Source organism: Clupea harengus, chromosome 10 (genome assembly GCF_900700415.2).
Source record: "Clupea harengus chromosome 10, Ch_v2.0.2, whole genome shotgun sequence".
NCBI classification, from domain to species: domain Eukaryota; kingdom Metazoa; phylum Chordata; class Actinopteri; order Clupeiformes; family Clupeidae; genus Clupea; species Clupea harengus.
In genome coordinates, this window is record NC_045161.1 from 17,953,811 (window position 1) to 17,976,310 (window position 22,500).

Sequence of the window (22,500 nt, forward strand, 5' to 3'; positions counted from 1 at the left end):
TCCTTAAGTAGCACACTGATCATCTCTCCGGCTCTTAAGCTACTTTTACACAAGAACACAAATCTTACATGTTTATGAGACGCCAATCTGCCTTTGCATGAGCCTGTGATGAGCAGGGAAAACACATTAAAGAAGCCATAATGTAGTTTGGACACCAAGCGTTTAACATCGGTACTGCGTTCCAAAATATTTGAGAGCGGAAATGCTCTATGTGTGATTTTTTGGTTGTGTGTCCAGAGTGCTTGGAAAGCTGCTGGTGGGTCACTGGGGTGAGGCCACCCCGCTCTCTAGCTCCCCCTGCTGTCCTGTTCAGAGCACAGCGCACACTGGGGTGGCATCAGGAATTTTGGTCTGACTGTGGTCCCTAGAAGCAGCTACGCTTGCATACTTGACTGATACTGACTGAGGCAGCTGTCAGCATGAATTAATTCTTTAATAATTCAGTTTTTAGCGTATTGCACTATATACAGGCCTCGCTGTCTAGGGTGAGAGGGAAAAAAGAAACATGCTGCTCGTTACCCTAACCCTACAGGTATGTTCACCTGTTATGCTCACATATATAAATCTCCCTAATCTATAGATATGCTGTATGATAGTAGTTGATTATTTGCATTGATTCAAATGTACATGACATACTGATCTCTATGTCAAACCCTCCCTGGTTCCCCCAGACCTGCCATGTTACTTGGGATTGTTATCTTTAGAAACTGCACTTACTAACATTTGTTAGTCTTGAGAGAAGTGAAAGGATCTGTTTCCTTTGATCTTCCCTCCATGTCAGCTGTCACGGCGGCACTGAGCCCTACTCCTGCCACACCCCCTCCTGTTTCAACTCACCTGCCTCCGTCACATTCCCAGTCCCCTGAATTCTAATCACGAACACCTGTCACTCCCTCCACCACACTATTTTAACTCCTTACTCCCCTCACTTGTTGTCTGGCCTCGTCTTGTATAGACTTATCTCCCTATCTAGCTCAAGTTCCTGACTATTTGCTCCCCGTTTTGGCTCCTGCTCCTTCGTATCCCAAGGTTTTGGTATTTTTGGTTTTCTAGAGTTTTGTTCCTAAGTTTGGTTCCTTCCATGGGCTGTTTCTGTTTATTCTGAAGATCTTCTGAGCGTTGTGTGTTTTGTTCCTTGTACGGTTAAGTTCTATCTCCAGTCTGTTCAGTTTACCTTTTGACTCCGTTTGCCTGTGAACTGTTTTATTAACTCTTAATAAACTCTATTAGCGTGAAGTCTGTGTCTACCCTGAAGTCCATGACATCAGCACAGAAGTGTTTGTATACACACGTTCATTTACACTGAGGATAAGACTTAACTGTTTTTTGTGATCAGAGTGACAGTGGCCAGAGTTCAATGCAAGTATTGAAGAATGAGTCACTCTTAAGCCCATGTGCATGCATACACATACCCCCCCCCCCCCCCCCACACACACACACACACACACACACACACAGACACACACACACGCCAACGCTGGACACAGAATTACTTTATTTACCTGTCCTTGAAAAGGGCAGTGTGTTTCTGGCACAAGCTGTTGGCTGAAAAAAAGAGGAAAAAGAGAAAAAATGAGATAAGCAACGTGTGTCTGAGTGCCACGATATCCCTAACCCAGAGCCACGTTATCACTAACCCTAACCCAAACCAGAGCAAACACGCGGAGCGGAGCCACACTCCTCCTTTCCCTGACCACAGACCCAGCGAACATCTCCTCTATCCCTCTTTCTCTCTCTCTTGGACTCTCTCCTTCCCCTGAAGTGTGTTATTATCTGCTGTAACCATGACGGACCTGAACGTGATGTTGGCCTACTTCCTGTCGGTCCTGGGTGTGAGCGCGTTCCTGGGCCTACTGCTTAGAAGGAGGGGAGGGCGCTTGGCTGTGCTAGCCGAGCTGCTGGCGGCCTTCTCCTTGGCTGCGTGCCGCCTGGAGGTCCGCAGCATGGAGGAGCTGGGGGAATGGGCGGGGGTGGGCCCCGACGTCACGTTCACCGTCCTCTTCCTCACGCTGCTGGCTCACGCCGCCTGCTGGCCTGTTGTCAGCAGCAACCCCTCTGTCAACTTGCTGCACTTCCTGCTCCAGGAGGCTCCTCTGCGGACCACCCTCCTGCGGCTGCTGCTGCAGCTGGCCGGCGCTCACCTGGCCTGGCTGTCGGCCGGGCACTACTGGGCCCTGGAGCTGACCGACATGCACATGATCAAGAGCCTCATGGGCTCCGAGTGCTCCACCGTGCTCCGCACCTCCCTCCTGCTGGGCAGCGCCACTGAGGCCGTCTGCTCCCTCACCTTTCACCTCCTCCTGCTCGCTCTGCAGCGCCGATCCGCGCTCCTCCAGGTCCCACTGCTCGCTCTCACCCTGACGCTCCTCTCATACGCAGGTAAGACCAGTCACACACACACACACACACACACTCACCCTAATACTCCTCTCATATGCAGGTAAGACCAGTCACACACTCACAAACACATACTCAACATCCTTTCATACACAGGTAAGACCTGGCAAACACACACACACACACAGACTTGGGCAGACAGGGTACAGTGGTACAGGAGGTAGAGAAGTCGTTTAGTAATCAGAAGGTTGTTAGTTCAATTCCCTGTCGAAGCGTCCTTGAGCAAGACACTGAACTCCTAATTGCTCCTGATGTGGAGTGTGCCATCAGTGTAAATGTAAAAATGTGTATACATCCTTGTAAGTCGCTTTGGATAAAAGCGTCTGCAAAATGACTAAATAAATAAATAATAAATAAGACTCACCCTCACGCTCGTCTCATACGCAGGTAAGACCTGTCAAACACACACACAAACAGCCTCATGCCCCTCTCATATGCAGGTAAGACCAGTCACACACACACACGTAAGAGGTCATTCACAATTTTTTCCTGGTAAAAATAAATTTTCAATTTACTAACCACCTTCTTAACATCAAAAGGCTATTTTGAATACTTTCAATGCATGTTCCTATCTCACATACACACAAACCCTCACATTTCTCTCATACGTAGATAACACTTCTCACTATGCTCACACACACAGATGCACACACCTTCCACCCATACCACCACACCCTGTCACAGTTTTAGAAATTAATTGATATGCCAAAGAAACAATGAGCATTCAATTGTGTCAATTGTGTCAATTGTGTGTTGTTTCTCCAATCATAAATCCATAGAGCATATGCTGTTTTCATGTTTTCATGCTGTTTTTTATTACTAGAATGGTTTTCACAAGTAAGTCTGACCTAAAATCTAACATATTTTAAACAGTGCACCTGCTGAAGTATTGTTTAGGGTTAGCGCACCTGCCAAAGTATTGTTTAGCGTTAGTGCACCTTCAAAAGTATTGTTTAGGGTTAGTGGACCTGCTGGAGTTTAGTTGTAAGAAGAAATATAACAGCAACAAGCTCCTGTGGAGAAGCCTTGGGTTACCCTAACCCTAACCCAACAGCTCCCTCCTCTGGTCATGAGTGTGTATTACAACTCACAGTTCCTGTATTAAACTGTAGCTTATTTTAGACTAGAGTATATACATTATATTAAATAGAACATATTAACACACACACACAAACAGACCAGAATAAACCATTTGTACAATCTGAGTGTGAAATGCAGGACATGACAGTGTAAATGGGTAAGTAAAGTAAAAAGGTTTTAAATCAGTTTGCTGTCTCTGTTTCAGCCAGTACCTCCTCCGCAGGCTTTGCCAACCCTTCACTGGCATATGCGGTGACCTTCAACTGCCCTGGCTTCTCTTTTCTTCAGTATGCCATCGTCTACTGGCTGGGGCCCCTTGTTGGTAAGTGCCATGGACCACGCCTTCACCACTCACTTTACGCTTTGATCACGCTTTTTACTCTCACTTTACGCTTTGATCACGCCTTCAACACTCACTTAACGCTTTGATCACGCCTTTTACACTCACTTTACACTTTGATCACACCTTCAACACTCACTTAACGCTTTGATCACTCACTTTACACTTTGATCACACCTTCAACACTCACTTAACGCTTTGATCACGCCTTCAACACTCACTTAACGCTTTGATCACGCCTTCACCACCCACTTTACACTTTGATCACGCCTTCACCACTCACTTTACGCTTTGATCACGCTTTTTACTCTCACTTTACGCTTTGATCACGCCTTCAACACTCACTTAACGCTTTGATCACGCCTTTTACACTCACTTTACACTTTGATCACACCTTCAACACTCACTTAACGCTTTGATCACTCACTTTACACTTTGATCACACCTTCAACACTCACTTAACGCTTTGATCACGCCTTCAACACTCACTTAACGCTTTGATCACGCCTTCACCACCCACTTTACACTTTGATCACGCCTTCAACACTCACTTTACGCTGGTATAACAGTGTGCATGCATGCATATCCATTCAGTGATGGACACATGCATGTTAAACCTGCATATTCATTCAGTGATGCACACATGCATGTTCTTCTGGTCCACAGGTGTGGTACTGGCTGTGTTCATCTACATGGGACACATTCCGCGGCTTTTCAGCAAGAACCTTCTGTACTCTCAGAGGAGCCGCTTCCGCACCCCAAAGAGGAAAGAGGAAGGAGCAAAGAAGAGCAGCTAGAGGCTGAGAGGATCCCTATCCCTAACCCAGGATCCCTATCCCTAACCCAGGATCCCTAACCCTATCCCAGGATCCCTAACCCTATCCCAGAATCCCTATCCCTAACCCAGGATCCCTATCCCTAACCCAGGATCCCTATCCCTAACCCAGGATCCCTAACCCTAACCCAGGATCCCTATCCCTAACCCAGGATCCCTAACCCTAACCCAGGATCCCTATCCCTATCCCTAACCCAGGATCCCTAACCCTAACCCAGGATCCCTAACCCTATCCCTAACTTAGGATCTCTATCCCTAACCCAGGATCTCTATCCCTATCCCTAACCCAGGATCCCTAACCCTAACCCAGGATCCCTAACCCTATCCCTAACCCTAACCCAGGATCACCAAGCCATGATAGCTGTGTTTGGGGTCATACTGTCAATGTGTTAGCAGAATATGTTTAAGTTTAAAGTTAACGCATTAGTTCAACAAAATGCATGTCCTTTTAGAACTAGAGTCTTAGTAACCCTTTTCAGACTAGTTTTTCATTACCATTCATTTGTATGTATTTCGTCAGTTCAAGGATGGCTTCAAAAGTATTCTAAACTTAATAAAAATGTAAGTACATGATGGATGAGTTTCTATGTATTTCATCAGTTAAGAGAACTTTGAATTTTATTGAAATCTCTTAAGACCTTGATGCTTTAAGGGGGAACTGTTGCAAATTTGAGAACACTTTTATGTTGTATAAGATGTGATCTAAAGGGACTGGTAACGGATCATATGCTACATCTCAATGCTTTTCATTGCAAAGATAACTGTTGGTGTACTGTCATCCTAGCATCTAACTTTTTTTTTTCCCCTTATGGCCATTTCCTAAACTATGTCTTAGAAATAAATAGGGCTTTGATACATTCAAAATTCTCATCAGCAACACATCTACAGCCACAAGCATCAATGTGGGGCCAAGCACCACAGAGGAATAGTTGTCATGACAATGTGATGTCATCATGTGAAGGGGTTTGGTTGTAAGCATTATAGTTTTTCTCGATTGCTTTGGCACATTTTTCCATTCACTGTTTACTTTTTCAAAACAGCTCACACACAGCCATTAACAGAAGACGAAATGACCAAAACACTATATGATGTTTGCAGAATGACACCACCTTCTCAAAACGTATCACACACCCATCAAAACCAAACATTTCAATCATAACATACAATTCATCTTCGTAAATTAGAGGCACACATCATTTATTCACAGGAGACACATCTAAAAGTGGTTGACCACACTAGGTTGAGAAAGAACTGGATAGGTCAAATATATCACTCAACATTTCAGGCCAAGGCCAGGGGTACAGCTATTCTCATACATAAATCAGTCCCCTTCATTTGTTCCAATGTCCTAGCAGATCCAAATGGGAGATATATTGTTGTTACTGGGAAAATTCATAGTATCCCCCTCATTCTCACGAATATTTATGCACCTAATTGGGACGACTATCATTTTTTTAGAACTTTTTTCTCCAAGCTCACAGATATCGGAACACATTCTCTCATACTTGGAGGAGACTTTAATTGCTGGATTAACCTTCAACACTCGCCTGCTATCTAGTGATGTCTTTGTCCAATCCATCGCCAATCAGATCAACACCTTTATAGAGATTAATAAAACTCCTGATATATCTGCATCAACCCTATGGGACACATTGAAAGCATATCTCAGAGGGAGCGTTATTTCATACACTGCGTTTGAAAGGAGGACAAGGGAGGCAGAATTGTCTGGGCTAATGCAGAAAATTGGTCAACTTGACACAATATATGCAGCCAACCCCTCCCCTGATTTCTATAAAGAACGCCTTGCCCTTCAAGCTAACTTTAATATTTGTTCTACGCATAAAGAGGAAGAACTGTTACTTAGATCTAGATACAAGTATTATGAACAGGGAGATAAGGCAGGCCGTCTGCTTGCACACCAACTCAAACAGGAATCCTCCTCTCACCAGATTCTTCAAATTAGGACCCCTCTAGGCATGACAACAGATCCAAAACAAATCAATGATCACTTTAAGGACTACTACAGCTCGTTATATGCGTCTGAGCACCCTCCCGATTCTACCGCTTTTGATCTTTTTTTTTATTCATTGGACATCCCAAAGGTGGATGAGGAGGCTGCTAGCAGACTGGATCAGCCTCTGTCTGTAGAAGAACTTGGGACTGATATGGCTTCAATGCAGTGTGGACGGTGCCCTGGACCGGATGGCTACCCGATCGAGTTTTACAGAAAATATTTTCCACTATTGGCCCCCCTACTGGTCGATATGTGTAATGAATCATATACAATGCATACCCTTCCATCAACTCTCACTCAAGCCACCATATCTTTGATTCTTAAAAAGAACAAAGACCCTTTGGACTGTACCTTTTGTCGGCCTATTAGCTTGTTGAATGTGGATTTAAAGTTACTTTCTAAATTATTAGCACTTCGCTTAGACTCTATACTGCCGACCATCATATCCCCAGATCAGACAGGATTTATTAAAAATAGGTATTCATTCTACAACCTAAGACGTCTTTATAATATAATCTATAACCAACCCTCTTCTAATACCCCTGAAGCCTGGATCTCCCTTGATGCGGAGAAAGCATTTGATCGGGTGGAATGGGCATACCTCTTCTATACAATGCAGAAATTTGGCCTTGGACACAAATTTATCACATGGGCTCAACTATTATACTCTGCTCCAAAGGCCTCAGTCAGGACTAATAACAACTTTTCTGAATATTTCTGCTTACACCGCTCCACTCGACAAGGATGCCCATTGAGCCCTCTTCTATTTGCTATAGCAATTGAACCACTGGCTGTTTTCCTTAGATCCAATCAGGAAATTACAGGCGTATTTAGATCAGGTATAGAACATAAGGTGTCGCTTTACGTGGACGATCTTTTACTCTATGTATCAAACCTGTCCACATCTATACCTGCAGCACTTAAATCTCTTGCAACATTTGGCTCTATATCAGGCTACAAATTAAACTTGAGCAAAAGTGAGTTGTTCCCACTAAATGCTGCAGCTAGAGCATACCCTACCCATTATTTCCCATTTAAGATAGCAAACCACAGATTTACCTACCTAGGAGTACAGATCACAGAAAAGTTCCATGATTTATACAAATTTAAGTTTGCCACTCTGCTGTCCCATGTACAGAAAGACTTTGAACGGTGGTCTTTACTGCCCCAATCACTGCCAGCTAGAATTAATTCTGTTAAAATGAACACCCTTCCTAAGTTCTCCTACCTTTTTCAGAGTATCCCCATTTTCCTTCCACAAACATTTTTTCGCAAGATTGAGAGTCTGGTCACAGAGTTCATTGGAATAGGAAACCACCTAGAATTCGCAAATCATTTCTCCAAAGGCCCAAAAAACTTTGGGGCATGGCATTACCAAATTTTCAATATTATTATTGGGCAGCCAATATTAGAGCTTTACATTACTGGCTGCATTCAGACATACTCAGTCCCCCCCCCCTACTTGGTTGCAGATGGAAGCCTTGTCGTGTAAACCCACATCTTTGAAGGCCTTAATGTACTCTCCCCTCGGATTCCCTCTGTCCCCATATACTAAAAATGTATGCGTTAAAACATCATTGAGAATATGGAACCAGTTTAGAAAACATTTCAACCTAAAAGCTCTTTCCACCCTTTCTCCTCTTACTACAAACTGATAGGGAATCTCAGGCCAACATTCTATTAGACAAAAGACCACGAGGCGAATCAAAGGTTTCTGGAGGTGTATTTCAAGGTGCTCCTGCAGGGAGTCAATTCCAACATCGAGTAGAGGCAGGCAAAGACTAAAGAGGCACCACAGTGTTACAGTTAAATACCAGTCAATCATGGGAGGATACATTGGGGGTGATAGGTTTGTTACAGGTCAATGTGGGGAAGGGGGCATGTGAGTGGGAGGGGATGTTCCTATGAAGGAACACACACAGGCCCAAAATGGTGGACAATAGATGTGTATTCCTCCACCTGGGGCAGGGGGGGATGATGTCTGCTAGGGGCTTTAAACAAAGGTGTGCCAAGACTATCAATGCACATGGCACACACACACACACACACACACACAGGAGAACATGCTTGCAATGCAATGTAAGTCTATAAATTAATGGCAATATCAATTTCCATCAAAACCCTGTCTTTCCACCCTCCTTGATTGACGGAGCCTGGTCGGTATGGTCTATGTTGGGTATCAGGACAATTAATGACTTGTATATAGATGGCTTATTTGCATCATTCCAACAACTGTCTGAGAAATACTCACTGCCCAAACCGCAGTTTTTTAGATACCTACAGATACATAGCCTTGCTAGATCCTTGTATCCCAATTTTCCTAACGCACCACCTGCCAGCCTTACTGACTCTCTCTTTATGCCCCTCCCAAATATTAGAGGAATGATATCTTATATTTATAATAATATGTATACCTCAACTTAATCAAAACTCAATGGGAGGAGGACCTGGGGGATGAGATCTCAGACGAACTATGGGAATCAATCATACACCGCGTGCATTCCTCATCAATATGCGCTAAACATGGCCTGATTCAGTGCAAGATTGTCCACCGTATTCATTGGACAAGGGTCAAATTAAGCCAGATTTTCCCAGATGTTGACCCCACATGTGAGCGGTGTCACTCATCACCTGCATCCTTGGCACATACACTCTGGTCTTGTCCAAATCTACATGAATACTGGTCCAAGGTCTTTGATATCCTATTGGATGTCTTGGAACTGACAATTTCTCCCTCTCCTTTTACTGCTTTGTTTGGTGTTCTCCCTCCTACAGTACCCCTCTCTTCATATAAGGCTGACTTTGTTGCATTTATCACACTTGTGGCAAGACGTCTAATTTTGCTGAGGTGGAAGTCTTCAAATGCCCCTTCATTCAGTTCCCTGATTAAAGATATTCTTTCTTTTATGAAGATAGAAAACATAAGAAACACCATCAAGGGCTCTACCCGCAGGTTCTATAAAACATGGGGATGTCTTTCTAATTACATAGACAATTTGAACCTTCCCTCTGTGGCAGACTACAGCTGGGTACACACTGTTTAATTAAATAGACTACAGACAAACCACTGTAGTTACATTTCTCTGTAGAATGCAGGCTTTGTGTGTTTTGTTTTGTTTTTGTTTTGATTATTATTATCACTATTTTGATTGTTGTTTCTTTTCTTTATATGGTGTATATGTCATGCACAGTATATGTATGGGTGGGTGGGTGGGGTGTTCTGTGCGCTGTTGTTTTCATATAGCAATGCGTGGTATAACTTCTTATAATAATTATAATAATCTTATAATAATTTGTATAATTATTCATTATAATAATCTTATAATAATTTGTTTCTCGAATAATTTTTTCCAGTTGTGCCCTAGACATATACCACATATCAGTATCTTGTGTGTTTGTATTTGTACTTGGAAAAACAATAAACAAACTAAAGAAAAAAAAAAAAACTACAGTACCACATTGTATTGTGGCAACACACTTTACAAAAGTATAGACATGGTTGTTGCCAAGAGTGCAAATACAGTGAAACACAGTACAGTAAATTGCCTGTAAAGGCCAGCAAAGTGTTATTGTCATTGCGGAACGTACGAACAATTGATGCCACAGTATGACGGCCTGGGTTTGGCTGAACCCTTTGGCCAGCCTCTCTCATGGAGAGGTCATGATTGACTACGTGATCAATGACTGTTGCCCTAATTTCATTAGAGCATCTTACACGAATGCCACGTCCCCTGACAGCCACAGCCTCTTCCTTGTCCTCGTGCTACTCCTTGCTGAGGTTGTTGGTGGCGGCCTCAACTTCAATATATTGACCTCTTTTCGAGGTTGAGAACTACTTGATTAGTTTTGCACAGAGAGTTCACACAGGTGCTGACGATATTTAGAATATAGAGAGCCGTTTCAGTAGGCTGCTACTAAGTGTCTGCAATGTGTTGACATGGTTATTCAATTAGGTTTTGTGTCTTTCTCTGAAGTGTGTTCTTTACATCCTGGATTACAAACTACCTGACAGGACGGCCGCAGTTTGCCAGACTGGGGAGCTGTGCCTCTGATATAGTTGTGAGCAGCACTGGGGCTCCGCAGGGGACTGTGCTGGCTTCGTTCCTGTTCACCCTCTACACGTCAGACTTCATCTACAATTCTGAGTCCTGTCACGTCCAGAAATATCCTGACGACACGGCTATAGTGGCGTGTGTGAGGGAGGAGCAGGAGGGGGAGTACAGGGATCTGATAAGAGCGAGAGGAATGGCCTTCTTCTGAACAACAGCAAGACCAAGGAGTTGGCCATTGACTACCGTAGGTCTAAGCCACATCTGCAGCCTATTAACATCCAGGGCAAGGACATCGCGGTGGTGCAGACCTACAACTTCCTGGGGGTGCATCTGGACGACAAGCTGAACTGGTCGGCTAACGCAGGTGCACTATACAAAAAGGGACAGAGCAGGTTGTTCTTCCTGAGGAAACTCAGGTCCTTTGATGTATGCAAGGAGATACTGCTCATGTTCTATCAATCAGTTATGGTGAGCGTGCTCTTCTATGCTGCAGTCTGCTGGGGAGGCAACATGTCTAAGAGGGACACTGGGCGGCTGGACAGGCTGGTCAGAAAGGCGGGCTCAGTGGTGGGGCAGAATCTGGACTCACTGGGGACTGTGGTGGAGAGACGGATGCGGAGCAAGCTCTTGGCCATCATGGGCAATGTTAACCATTCCCTCCACCATATCCTGGCAGGACAGTCCAGCAGCCTCCGTAGCAGGCGGCTCAACACGCTACGTTCACGGACTGAGCGACACAGGAGGTCCTTTGTCCCAGCTGCCATAAAACTATAACTAAAACTATAACTATATGACTACACTGTTTTACACTATACATTCTACATCCTACACTGTACATAACTGTATTGTATTGTTTGTTTGTACTGTATTGTCTGTATATATTGTTTGTAATTATTGTAAATATGAGAGAACTGCAAGACACCAGAATTTCCCCACGGGATTAATAAAGTATTTATCTATATATCTATCTATCTAAAACTTTGAAATTTGTGTGAAAGCAATGAGAAATAGTTAACCCATTCACCAGAGAAGACCCTTGCTGTGCAAAGAAGGTGTGGGTATTAGATTAAGTTGACCCATGATTCGCTAAATGTGTGTAAGCAATCAAGAAAAACTGTAATAGCAAATTTCATGACATTTTTAAAAAGATTGGATACTGCAGGCTATTTTGAACAAGGTCTAATTTGTAAACCGTCTTGGACATCATTTACACATATCTCCACACATATCTTCCCATTGCTGAGCAGCACTCACCCTTGCTTCCTGTTTACAGAGGGCAGTAGTGAAGTGGCAAAACTCTTTTTATCATTTTAACCCCTATATCAATGTCCCATTGTTTTAACCCCTATACCAATGTCCTATTGTTTTAACTAGGTTTGGGTACAGAGAACCGGTTCCAATATGGCACCGGTTCCTATACAACCCGTACCTACCCGGACCGAAATGCAACGCAGATTTCGGTGCTTCCTTTCGGTGCCTGAGCCGATTAAAATAAATAACAGCAACAAATCATGCAGCTAAATGAACAAAATGTACGTAAAATGTTGGGCCTCATTTATAAAATGTTGCATAGAAACCATCCTACATTTGATCCCAGACGTTTTCTGAAATGGTCGTGCTATTCACAGAAAACGAACGTACGCCCCAAAAAACACGTGTACGCCAATCCTGCGTTTATAAATCACAAATGATCGTGGAATTGTGCGCAGCTGAATCTCCGCCCTCAAAACCCCCCTACTTAATCTAATTAGCATATTCTCAATGCACAAACTGAGCGCATCCTCAATGCACAAACTCTCTGTGACAATGGCAAGCAAGAAAGAATTTAAAACGAAGAGTTATAGTGAGGCTGAAATCGACGTTCTGCTGATGGAAGAGCAGATGCAGGCCAAAACATTGTTTGAAAGCCTGTCGGGTCGCGTAATGGCAAAAGCAAAGTATGTGGCATGGTAGAAGACACGTCTCCGAAGCACCAGAGGCCGCACCTGCGGCACGAGCAGCACCAGAAGCCGCATCGGGGCCTCGTTGGCCATGACCAGCTTCCTCTTCTCATTCACAAAGGGACTTGAATGTGTCTGTTAGTGAGGTTGTTGCCAAACTGTCTGCTATTGAGGGTTCTTTGAACAAACGTGCCTAAATAAAACATTCTGAAGAAAATGAACATGTGTGCATTTATTCTTATACTGTTGGTATAGTTGGTGAATCAGCTCCCGTCTTCTCAGCGCAGTGATGTGCGTGTTCCAGCCAGCTGGGATGGGAGGGTGGTCATCTTGGTCCATGCGCATTTCGTCTTCTAGCTCTATGCCATGGCTTAGACAGATGTTGTGTAGCACACAACAGGCTAGGATGATCTGGCAAACCTTTTCGGGGTCATATAACAGTCTCCCTCCCGATGCATCCAAACATCGCCACCTTCCCCTCAGCATGCCTATGCTGCGCTCCACTACCGACCACGCACGGGCATGTGCTGTATTGAAGTGGGCTTCCTAGGCTGTCTGAGTGTGCGCAATCGGGGTGAGAAGCCATTGGGAACCCTGTTTTACGCAGAAAATCCTCTTTCACATTCCGCTGTTGCTGGGCACTGTATGGACATGTAATACATTCCGGACATAGAGGGATAATATCCTCTAACAAACGGCAATGCAGCCATATCTCCTACTGAAAACTAAGTCACTATCAGGCTTTTTATAGGCTATAAATTGAGCAAAATGTTTTACACGTGTGGATATAAAATAAATACCTGAATTTCATTCATGTATGAATTATTCAAATTGTTTAATTGATTTTATTGAGCGAAACATTCATTTGGCCTTTTACCATTAGCCCTAATGGTGACGGTGGTGGTGACGATGATGATGATGAAACTGCGTGTCGGCGCTCGGAGAGTTCCGAATTCCTGCAGTACTCCAGTATTGCCACAAGGAAATGTACTTACACGAACTAGAACCAGATGTAGAGATACGTCCTTTTCTACGTCTAAGACGGTTTTTATAAATCTGTACTTAGACGTGGATTTGATCGCACGAACACTCTATGATCAAATCTGTGCGTAAGTACGTTTTATAAATGAGGCCCATTGTTTTATAAACAGGGATTATTTCAAGCTGCAACATGAAACACGGAGGCTGGTTCCAAAACAGTACAAAACTAGCGATAGCTAACGAGCAGTAACGTTAGTGGCGTAGATCTGTCTGAGTACGATCTGTATGAATAATTTTTTGGGTTGCTAGGCAGATTTCGTGGGGAACATTTAAAGCTGCCCCATCTCCCAATGAAAACTTTGGCCTGTGTCGCTCACGCTCATTGGTGATTACATAGCAACAGTTATGACAGCGAAGAGCAGGCAGCATTTCACAAAGCAAGCACAAACAGAGCTAGCCATCAATTTAACAGAGAAAATGCCGAAAAGTAAACGGTCAAAAGTGTGGCTGTATTTCGCACAAAAAGATTCAAACAACGCGACGTGCAGCTAATGCAACCAAACAATTGCGTGTAAAAAGGGGAGAGAAGGCAAGAGTCAAAGACAGATCAGCAACCGCAGACTGAAGACTAAACGGAGATGCCAGCAAAACTAAACCTAGTCTCTTAAAGGAGCAGTCTCTTAAAGGGGCAGTACAAGTTCACGTACCCAGTGGGTTCGAATAACAAGATTAAGTATAAACAAGATAGAAAAGATAGGTATAAACAAATCAGAAAATGGTGAAATTTCATGAAATAAATGCAAACAAAATAATACATTTTTGACTCCGAAGGCAAATATGCTCATATTTCTGCAAAAGAATTGCTGAAGTTTGAAGCTGAAGTGTGTGTACAGAGTGTGTGTGTGTGTGTTTTGTATTTATTTATATTTATTTAGGTAGACTGTAAACTGTTAACAGTTAATATATTGTTCATAGTTTGAAGTTAAAAAGTTTGAAGCTGTAGTTTGAAGCCAAGTGTTCTGTATGTATTTATATTTAAAGTATACTTTAAACAGTTAATATATTGTTCAATTTGAAGAAAATGTTTTGCCTTGGCAATAAAAAAGCCTTTCTTTAGTTAATCATCGTTTTGTGCTTTTTTTTAAAGTATCGGTTCAGGCACTGGTTAGGCACCGGTATCGTTTTAAAAGTATCGTTTTAGCACCGGTATCGGAAAAAACAGGAAAAGTGAACCTCACAATAACAACTCTTACTCTAGGAACTTGGAAACCACACGGCCCCGGTGCAAATCCTCCTAGTTTCGCCGAGCGGCAAGATTAACTACTGTTACTTAGGCTACTGTTACTGACTCCAGACTGGTCGAACTTCACTCTTCACCCTTGAAATTTGCTTTGGTTTTACGAACGACTGTTTTGTTTTATGCCGTATAGCAGGGGTCTTCAACCTTTTTCAGCCCAAGGACCCCTTGGCTGAGAGAAACACTGAGCAGGGACCCCCACCCCCGCCGCCCCAAATTTGGGCCTGATATTCATATAATTTATTTGGAACTAAGTGTCAGTCACACACACACACTCCCCTACACATGTTTGAACAGAATTACAAATCATCTGTGACACACAACTCGTTTCAATTTATTCTGTTTATTATTGAAATTTTGTCTCCCTTACAGTTACCCATCACTCTGTATTCAATTAGGGAGGGACAAAGAATTGAGTAGCTTGAGAAGCTTAAGTATGGATGAAATATCTCATACCTAGTGAGAGATCTGACGTTTGAGAATTCATCATTCATGTCTTTGGCAACAACATTCTCCCTATGAAGCATGCAGTGCGTCATACATGGCTCTTGCACCGCCTGTGCACATCGTGACACATTTTGGCCAGGGTATACCATGTTCACGGAAAGAATTGTCGATCACTTTGAAAATCTCTGAACGTTTTTTACCTCCAGGCAGCTGCTTACAGAATAGAAATTCCTCCTGCATCTCATTTTGGTTGACAAATCACAAAAAAGCTAAAAGCTGAGCGTCGTTTGACATCGCTGGATTCATCTAATTGTTGTGCAAAATAATCTGCCTTCGGGAGTTTTGCGACTAGTAGTGCCCTCACATCAGCTGCCAATTCATCAATAGGGCGGGCATTGGGATGCTTTTCAGTTTTTTTACATACTCATCCTTCCCAAACATTGTTTTGCACATATCACTAGCTGTTGGCAATATTAAACTTTCCACAATTATGTATGGCTGTTTGGTCTGAGCGACACGTAATGCAACTTGATAAGAGGCTTTTAAAGCTAGCTCGCACACTTTGGCTGATTGTCTCATCAAGATCGGCTGGCCCTCAAAAGATTTTAAACGGGAAATATTAAATGTTTTTTTTTCTTTCAAGTGAGCATGGGTTGTCTTTGAGTGTCGTTGCAGCTTTGATGGTTTCATAGTTTTGTTTGATAGCACGGAAGAGCAAACCACGCACACTGCTAATTCTTCACCATCGGTCTCTTTGTAGGTGAAGGCAAACTTAAGATAATTCTCTGAATATTTACGTGTCTTCTCCCGTTTGCGCGTTTGGCTGTTCATGGAAGGGGTGTTGGCATCCTCTGAAGGTAGATCATCTGAACCGCCATCAGTGGTGTCTGACGAGGAGCTTTTGTTCCGAGAAATTACAAAACGATCAATTATTTCAAATTGTATGGTTATGGCAGGTAACGTCTTTTGGCACCAGATAGCTAAATGTAGCTAAAAGTGCATATGTTGCCATTATTATTAAATGATCGCGTGAAGACTCATGGGTAGCCTATGTATTATTTTTAAGGAATAAAAAACAATTTTTACGTTCTGTTTATGTTTATGTAGTCTTTTGGACGTTTTTAATTTTTGGAAGAGGGAAAAAATGCTGCCACAACGCAGAGTACTAACCTCTATACGATCACGGCCAACCACAGGCTTTGAGCTCCTCAGCTGCCAGTAAAAATCCTCTCTCAGTGTGTGCTCTGTGACCTGGTATTGACACCGGCTCCTTTGATGACTCCTCGGCTGCAGTATCCGCTCCGCAAACGAGATGCTGAAGGGTGGGAAAAACAGGAATCCTAACCGCTAAACCATATGGGAGGAGACAAAAGCAAGGAAAAGCTGCTGAAGAGGGACACAGTTGCGCCACTGGCCCTGCAGAGAAGCACAGGTGGCACAGGCACACAGTCAGCGTGTTTCCCGACACACGGCCAAAGCAGTTTCACGGGCTTAAAGCCAACGATCCAGCCGTGTGCAAAAGATGCCATGACCCGGATTCGAACCGGGGTTGCTGCGGCCACAACGCAGAGTACTAACCTCTATACGATCACGGCCAACCACAGGCTTTGAGCTCCTCAGCTGCCAGTAAAAATCACAGTCCACATAGTTGAGTGCCCTTAGTCTTAAGCCAGGAGGAAGTCAGGAGGAAGCAGAGACCCGTGAAGGGTATAACCCTCCTATCCCTGCCCAAGGAGATTTTATTACTTTTAGAGATCCTGTAGCCGAGGTGGCCTCCTTGATTAGTGAGCTCTATGTGGATGATGACAAAGAGGAAAGTGATGATGAGGAAGGAGTGGTTGCAGAGAAGATGTATCATACAATGTTGGAAGGATTGCAAGCTAACGTGACTGAAACTGGGGAAAAGATTAGATCCTTGGAGAATCAATAGAGGGTGCTCTAACAAGAGAAGAAGGTTTCAGGCACTATATAGACACCAGGTTGCTCGAGATGGAAAGCAATATGCAAGAGTCAATGGTTGCGCTTGATAAAGCAATTGTGAACTGTTTCCTCCGACGAGACAAGAAGTGGGAAGCACAGCTCAACAAGATGAAAAGCTGCTCCATTCGGCATAGCACTCCTCAAACTCATTGAGCTTTTGATCAGTCATCTCTCTCAAATGTAGCAAGGAGACTTCCTGTTAAAGTTGATTTCCCCAGATTTAAAGATTCAAGGGACACATCTGATGTGTTAAACTTTATTGAGAAGTGTGAGAACTTTTTGACATTAAGACCCATGACCGATGGTGAACTGACAGGCACACTAGGCACAGTCTTAGAGGGGCCCGCACATAGTTGGTGGATGGCTGAAAGAAAGAAAATCTCAAACTGGACGGAATTTAGGAAAGCCTTTCTAGGGGCATTTCTCTGGGGATTATCAAACTGAGATAGAAGAGAAACTCAGAACCATGGTCCAAGACCCAGAACAATGTTTAAGAGATTTTGCCTATGACTATCGAGCATTATGTCTGAAGTGGAAGCCAACCATTGATGAGAGTGATTTGGTCAGAAGGATACTCAACAATTGCAATCCGAAGCTAGCCACTAGTCTGAGAGGTACAGTGACCACAGTAGACCAATTGGTTAAAGTTGGATCTATGGTGGAAAAAGACTGGGCAGCAACCAAAGGCTACTGGAAGAAGGTGCAGGAGCAGCCATCCTCAGAATGGACGCAGAGAAAAGGTCCTACACCCAAGGTCAGCCTACAGGTGTCAGTGGTGGACAATAAAGCTAGGCACAAGATGAATAAAGGGGAAGACCTTACAGTACTGGTAGTTCCCATTGAGGTGCGGGGCTTAAAGGGTGAAGCAATTTTTGACACTGGCTGCACGTACTCGTTAATGACTCACCATCTCTGGAAGCAGATTGTGCGGGAAAGAGAAATGCTTGAGCCATGTTCTAATCAGTCCTTTGTGCTTGCAGATGGACAGATGCATGCTCCACTGGGGAAAGCTAAATTCACGTATGTCTGGCATGATACTTGCTGGTCGCTGGAGACCTATGTCATGGATGATAAGCACCTAGCTTTTGCTTTGATCTTGGGGCTAGACTTCCTTACTAAAACCCACACCCGCATTCATCTGGGAGAAAATGAGTATGGAGTGCGGGACGCGGCTCACAACAGGTATCAATACTATCCCTTCCTACCCCACAATAAAGAAACCCTCACCTGGAAAAAGGCCCATATTGGATTATACATGGCTGTGTCACACCAAAAGCCTATAATACCCGAGTCTCAGAGATCTTCCCATGAGCCTGACCAGAGGGATCTACCAGCTGAGATGCTTCCTCTAGTCAGGAAGTGGGCAACGGTGTGTTCAAGCCAGCTGGGAAGAACTACCCTGGAAGAGCACCGGATCCCTACCACAGACCAAATGCCGGTGCAGAGTCAGGTTTACAGGGTTTCTCCTTTTAAGAAGACTATAATTCAAGAGCATATTAATAAAATGTTAAAGGACAACATCATTGAACCATCCTCATCAGCTTGGGCATCACCTATAGTTCTAGTGGCTAAACCAACAGGGGAATATAGGTTCTGTGTTGATTATCGGCGTCTGAATGCCAAGACTGTGCAAGATGCCTACCCAATGCCACTGATTCACGAGATCATTGAATCCTTGCATGGCGCCACCTGCTTTAGCACACTGGATCTTCAATCAGGATACTGGCAAGTGGCAATGGCAGAAGAAGACAAGGCTAAAACTGCTGTCGTCACCCCTTTTGGGCTATTCCAGTTTCGATCCATGCCATTCGGTTTGCGGAATGCTGGTGCCACTTTCCAGCGTCTGATGGAGCGTGTGTTAGGCAACTTGAGAGGTTCAAATAGTTTTGTGTACATTGATGACATAATTATATTCTCTCCAAGTCATGAACAACACCTGAGGGACCTTGAGGCAGTCTTTGCGAGGCTCCATGCTGCCAACCTCTCCTTGAACATGGCCAAGTGTCATTTCTTTCAAGACCAGATTACCTTCTTAGGCCATGTGATCTCTTCAAGAGGAGTGGAGATTGATCCAGCAAAGACATCGGCTGTGACGGATTACCCTACACCGACTAACCTGAAGTCCTTACAGAGATTCCTTGGCCTTGCAGGATGGTATCATAAGTTTATTCCAAACTTTGCAAACATGGCAGCACCATTAAACCAGTTGAAAAGGAAAGGGGTGGAATGGAAATGGACGCCTGAATGTGAAACAGCCGTGGAGCAACTGAAGAACACTTTGAGGAACCCTCCTGTACTAGCTCAGCCAGACCACAGTCTAACCTTCCAGGTGCATACGGATGCCAGTGATTTAGGCTTGGGAGTGGTCCTGACACAGAGAAGACCAGAGGGAGAAAAGGTGATCGCATATGCCTCTAGAGGTATTTGAGGGGCAGAATGCAACTACTCCACCTCTGAAAAGGAGTGTCTTGCTGTTGTCTGGGCTGTTGAGAAGTGGAGGCATTACTTGGAGGGAGTTAAGTTTGAGGTCTATACTGACCATGCTGCCCTCTCCTGGGCCTTCAATTGTCCGAAAACCAGTTCTCGACTCACAAGATGGACCTTACATTTACAACAGTTCAATTTCACCGTCTTCTACAGGAAGGGATGTTTGAACATGGTCCCAGATGCCTTATCCCGGGCTATTACCCCTCCATCAGGCTTAATGGCACCCTGCGTGTCTGTCACCAAGGCTAGGATCTGGGCTGACATCCCAAGTTCGATGGGGGAGATTTCCCAAGCACAAGCCAAGGATGATGACCTCACAAGCCTCAGGCTAGTGACTGACTCCGATGACAGATGTGATCGTATTGGTTTTGAAGAACACCAGGGTGTGCTGTATCGGAGACTCCCTAGTACAGAGGGTGGAGCCAGATACCAATTAGTTGTGCCTAAGGCTATGGTAAATGACTTCCTGGGATATTACCATGATAATCCATTAGGAGGGCATTTGGGCCGTATGAAGACGTTGCTGAAAATCATGGATGTTGCTTGGTGGCCGTCAATCCGAAAAGATGTATGGTCCTATATCAAGAATTGCCAAACCTGTCAGCTATATAAACCATCCAACCAAAAGCCAGCAGGTCTCCTTCAAACAACAGTCGTAGAAGAGCCGAACTACATGCTGGGGATTGACTACATGGGACCCTTGCCAATGACCAAGCAACGGAACACCTTCTTATTGGTAATAGTGGATTACTATACTAAGTGGGTGGAATTGTTTCCTTTGAGAGACAGTACATCTACCAAGCTTTGCCGGATCATCAAAGATGATGTGTTTCTGCGATGGGGTGTACCGAAATACTTACTGTCAGACAGAGGACCCCAGTTTACCAGTAATCTGCTGGCAGATCTGTGTAAGAATTGGGGTGTCACTCAGAAACTGACCACTAGCTACCACCCACAGACAAATTTAACAGAGCGGGTCAATAGAACCCTTAAGACAATGATGGCCTCGTATGTTGGCAGTAATCACCGGGAGTGGGATCGCTGGTTGCCTGAGTTTAGGTTTGCAATAAACACGGCCGTGCATGACACCACCGGGACAACACCAGCTCAACTGGCGATTGGAAGGAGCCTGAAAGGACCACTGGAAAGGCTCATTAACAAATCCCCTATGCCATCTCCAGAACAGCCAGCCTACTATGTGATGGAAAGACAGCAGAAGCTAGCAGAAGAGGTCAGTAGGAGAGTGAATGCGGCCAAAGCCAGACAAGCCAGGTATTACAATATCCACAGGTGAAATGCGCAATTCTCTGATTGAGACCTGGTCTGGGTAAAAGCTCATCATCTCTCAAATGCAGCAGCAAAATTTTCATCAAAGCTTGCGCCAAAATGGTCTGGTCCAGCTGTAGTGATGAAAAGGTTAGGACCCATTAATTATAAAATCAAATGGGAAGACCAATCTAAGAGGGAAGACACAGTGAATGTTGTGAATCTCAAGCCATATTTCAGCTCCCGCTAGGCATAGACTGGGGGGGGGGGGGACTATGTGATGTTCACATAAACTAGGTGTTTTGATATAGGTACTGAGAAGTCAGTTAAAGGCTCTCCGGTACCTTTTTATATGTATGCTGGACATAAATCCAGTCTAGCTATATATATATATAAGCACATGACCCCATCTGACTAGAATAATGGGATGAGTAGCAACCACCTAGGCCTTCAAATTAGGAGGCTAGCCCTTTAACTAGAGACGCTCCTGGGTTGACTGAAGGCAGGTGAACGCTCAAAAGGGGGTGGTGGGAATGTGTTTGAAGGGAGTAGTGGCGGCAAGCTAAGGTTTATGAATTACCTGAGACAACTTAGACAGCCAAAGGCCTATTTTTGTTTCAAAGTAGTTTGGTTTCTTATTTATGTTTATTGTTTACATTTTCCACTGAGGTTATTCTCAAGTCCGTTCTAAAAGCATTGAGGATTACCGGAATACAGAAGATTCCTTCCAGCACAGGAAGCGGTGAGAAGGGCGATATTTCTTTTTTGTTCCTGTTTTACGCATGGTAATGCCTTGCGATTTTTGAGTTAGAAGAGGATTGGGTTCGTTTTGGTGGATAACGTTTTGGATTACTGTTACACACGGGATTGTTCCTGAAATGGGCAGGTACATTATCGCGGAAGCAGGCCGACACTTGCGGCCTGTCGGAACGCTGGCACTTGAAAATACTGGTTTCCGAGAACTTTATCTTAACAACACGATAATATTTTCTTTATAAGGTTAATACCCACGCATGTATTGTTGTGTATACATGTTTCATTGTATGTATTCTCTGCCTAAATGCGTTAATACAGATCTCCCGATTTTATGAAACAACGAAATGTGACGAGTTTCTGTTTGATGCAAATAGAATTTGTTATAAGGAGACAAAAGCAAAGTTGCTTGGGAAAAAGCTAATTCGCATGGGGATTTATGGTGGACCACCAGTAGCACGACGGCTCTCCAGGACTTACTATGCCGTGACGAGAGACGACATCAAGGCCCACCGATGTCGGCGGCAAATGTAATTCCCTGCCCAGGGAGAGGACCGAGGGCCACAGTGCCAAAGCAGAGCGTACAGATCTTCACAGCGTATGGTCAAAACGTGCCGCCGAGCTAGCCAGG

At 44.1% G+C, this 22,500-nt stretch overlaps 1 protein-coding gene and 1 non-coding gene across 2 annotated transcripts in view; one reads left to right on the plus strand and one right to left on the minus strand.

Moving 5' to 3' along the window:
* Positions 1–1,632: 1,632 nt before the first annotated feature.
* LOC122133216 (aquaporin-12-like) lies at positions 1,633–5,227 on the plus strand. Its single transcript, XM_042708891.1, has 3 exons — positions 1,633–2,379; positions 3,683–3,799; positions 4,484–5,227. Exons 1-3 carry the CDS (start codon positions 1,785–1,787, stop codon positions 4,612–4,614), a joined length of 843 nt encoding a protein of 280 aa, XP_042564825.1. The 5' UTR covers positions 1,633–1,784; the 3' UTR covers positions 4,615–5,227.
* Positions 5,228–22,487: 17,260 nt separating this feature from the next.
* Positions 22,488–22,500, minus strand: part of trnar-acg — a 73-nt gene continuing 60 nt past the window's right edge. The window contains exon 1 of the tRNA in view: positions 22,488–22,500. This exon is cut by the window's right edge and continues 60 nt beyond it. This is a non-coding gene — a tRNA (tRNA-Arg).

Excerpts from the sequence above, each read along its gene's own strand:
- LOC122133216 (XM_042708891.1), top strand. The coding sequence starts at position 1,785 with ATGACGGACCTGAACGTGATGTTGGCCTACTTCCTGTCGGTCCTGGGT. Across the intron at positions 2,380-3,682 it reads GACGCTCCTCTCATACGCAG|CCAGTACCTCCTCCGCAGGC; the intron begins GTAAGACCAGTC and ends TCTCTGTTTCAG. Across the intron at positions 3,800-4,483 it reads CTGGCTGGGGCCCCTTGTTG|GTGTGGTACTGGCTGTGTTC; the intron begins GTAAGTGCCATG and ends TCTGGTCCACAG.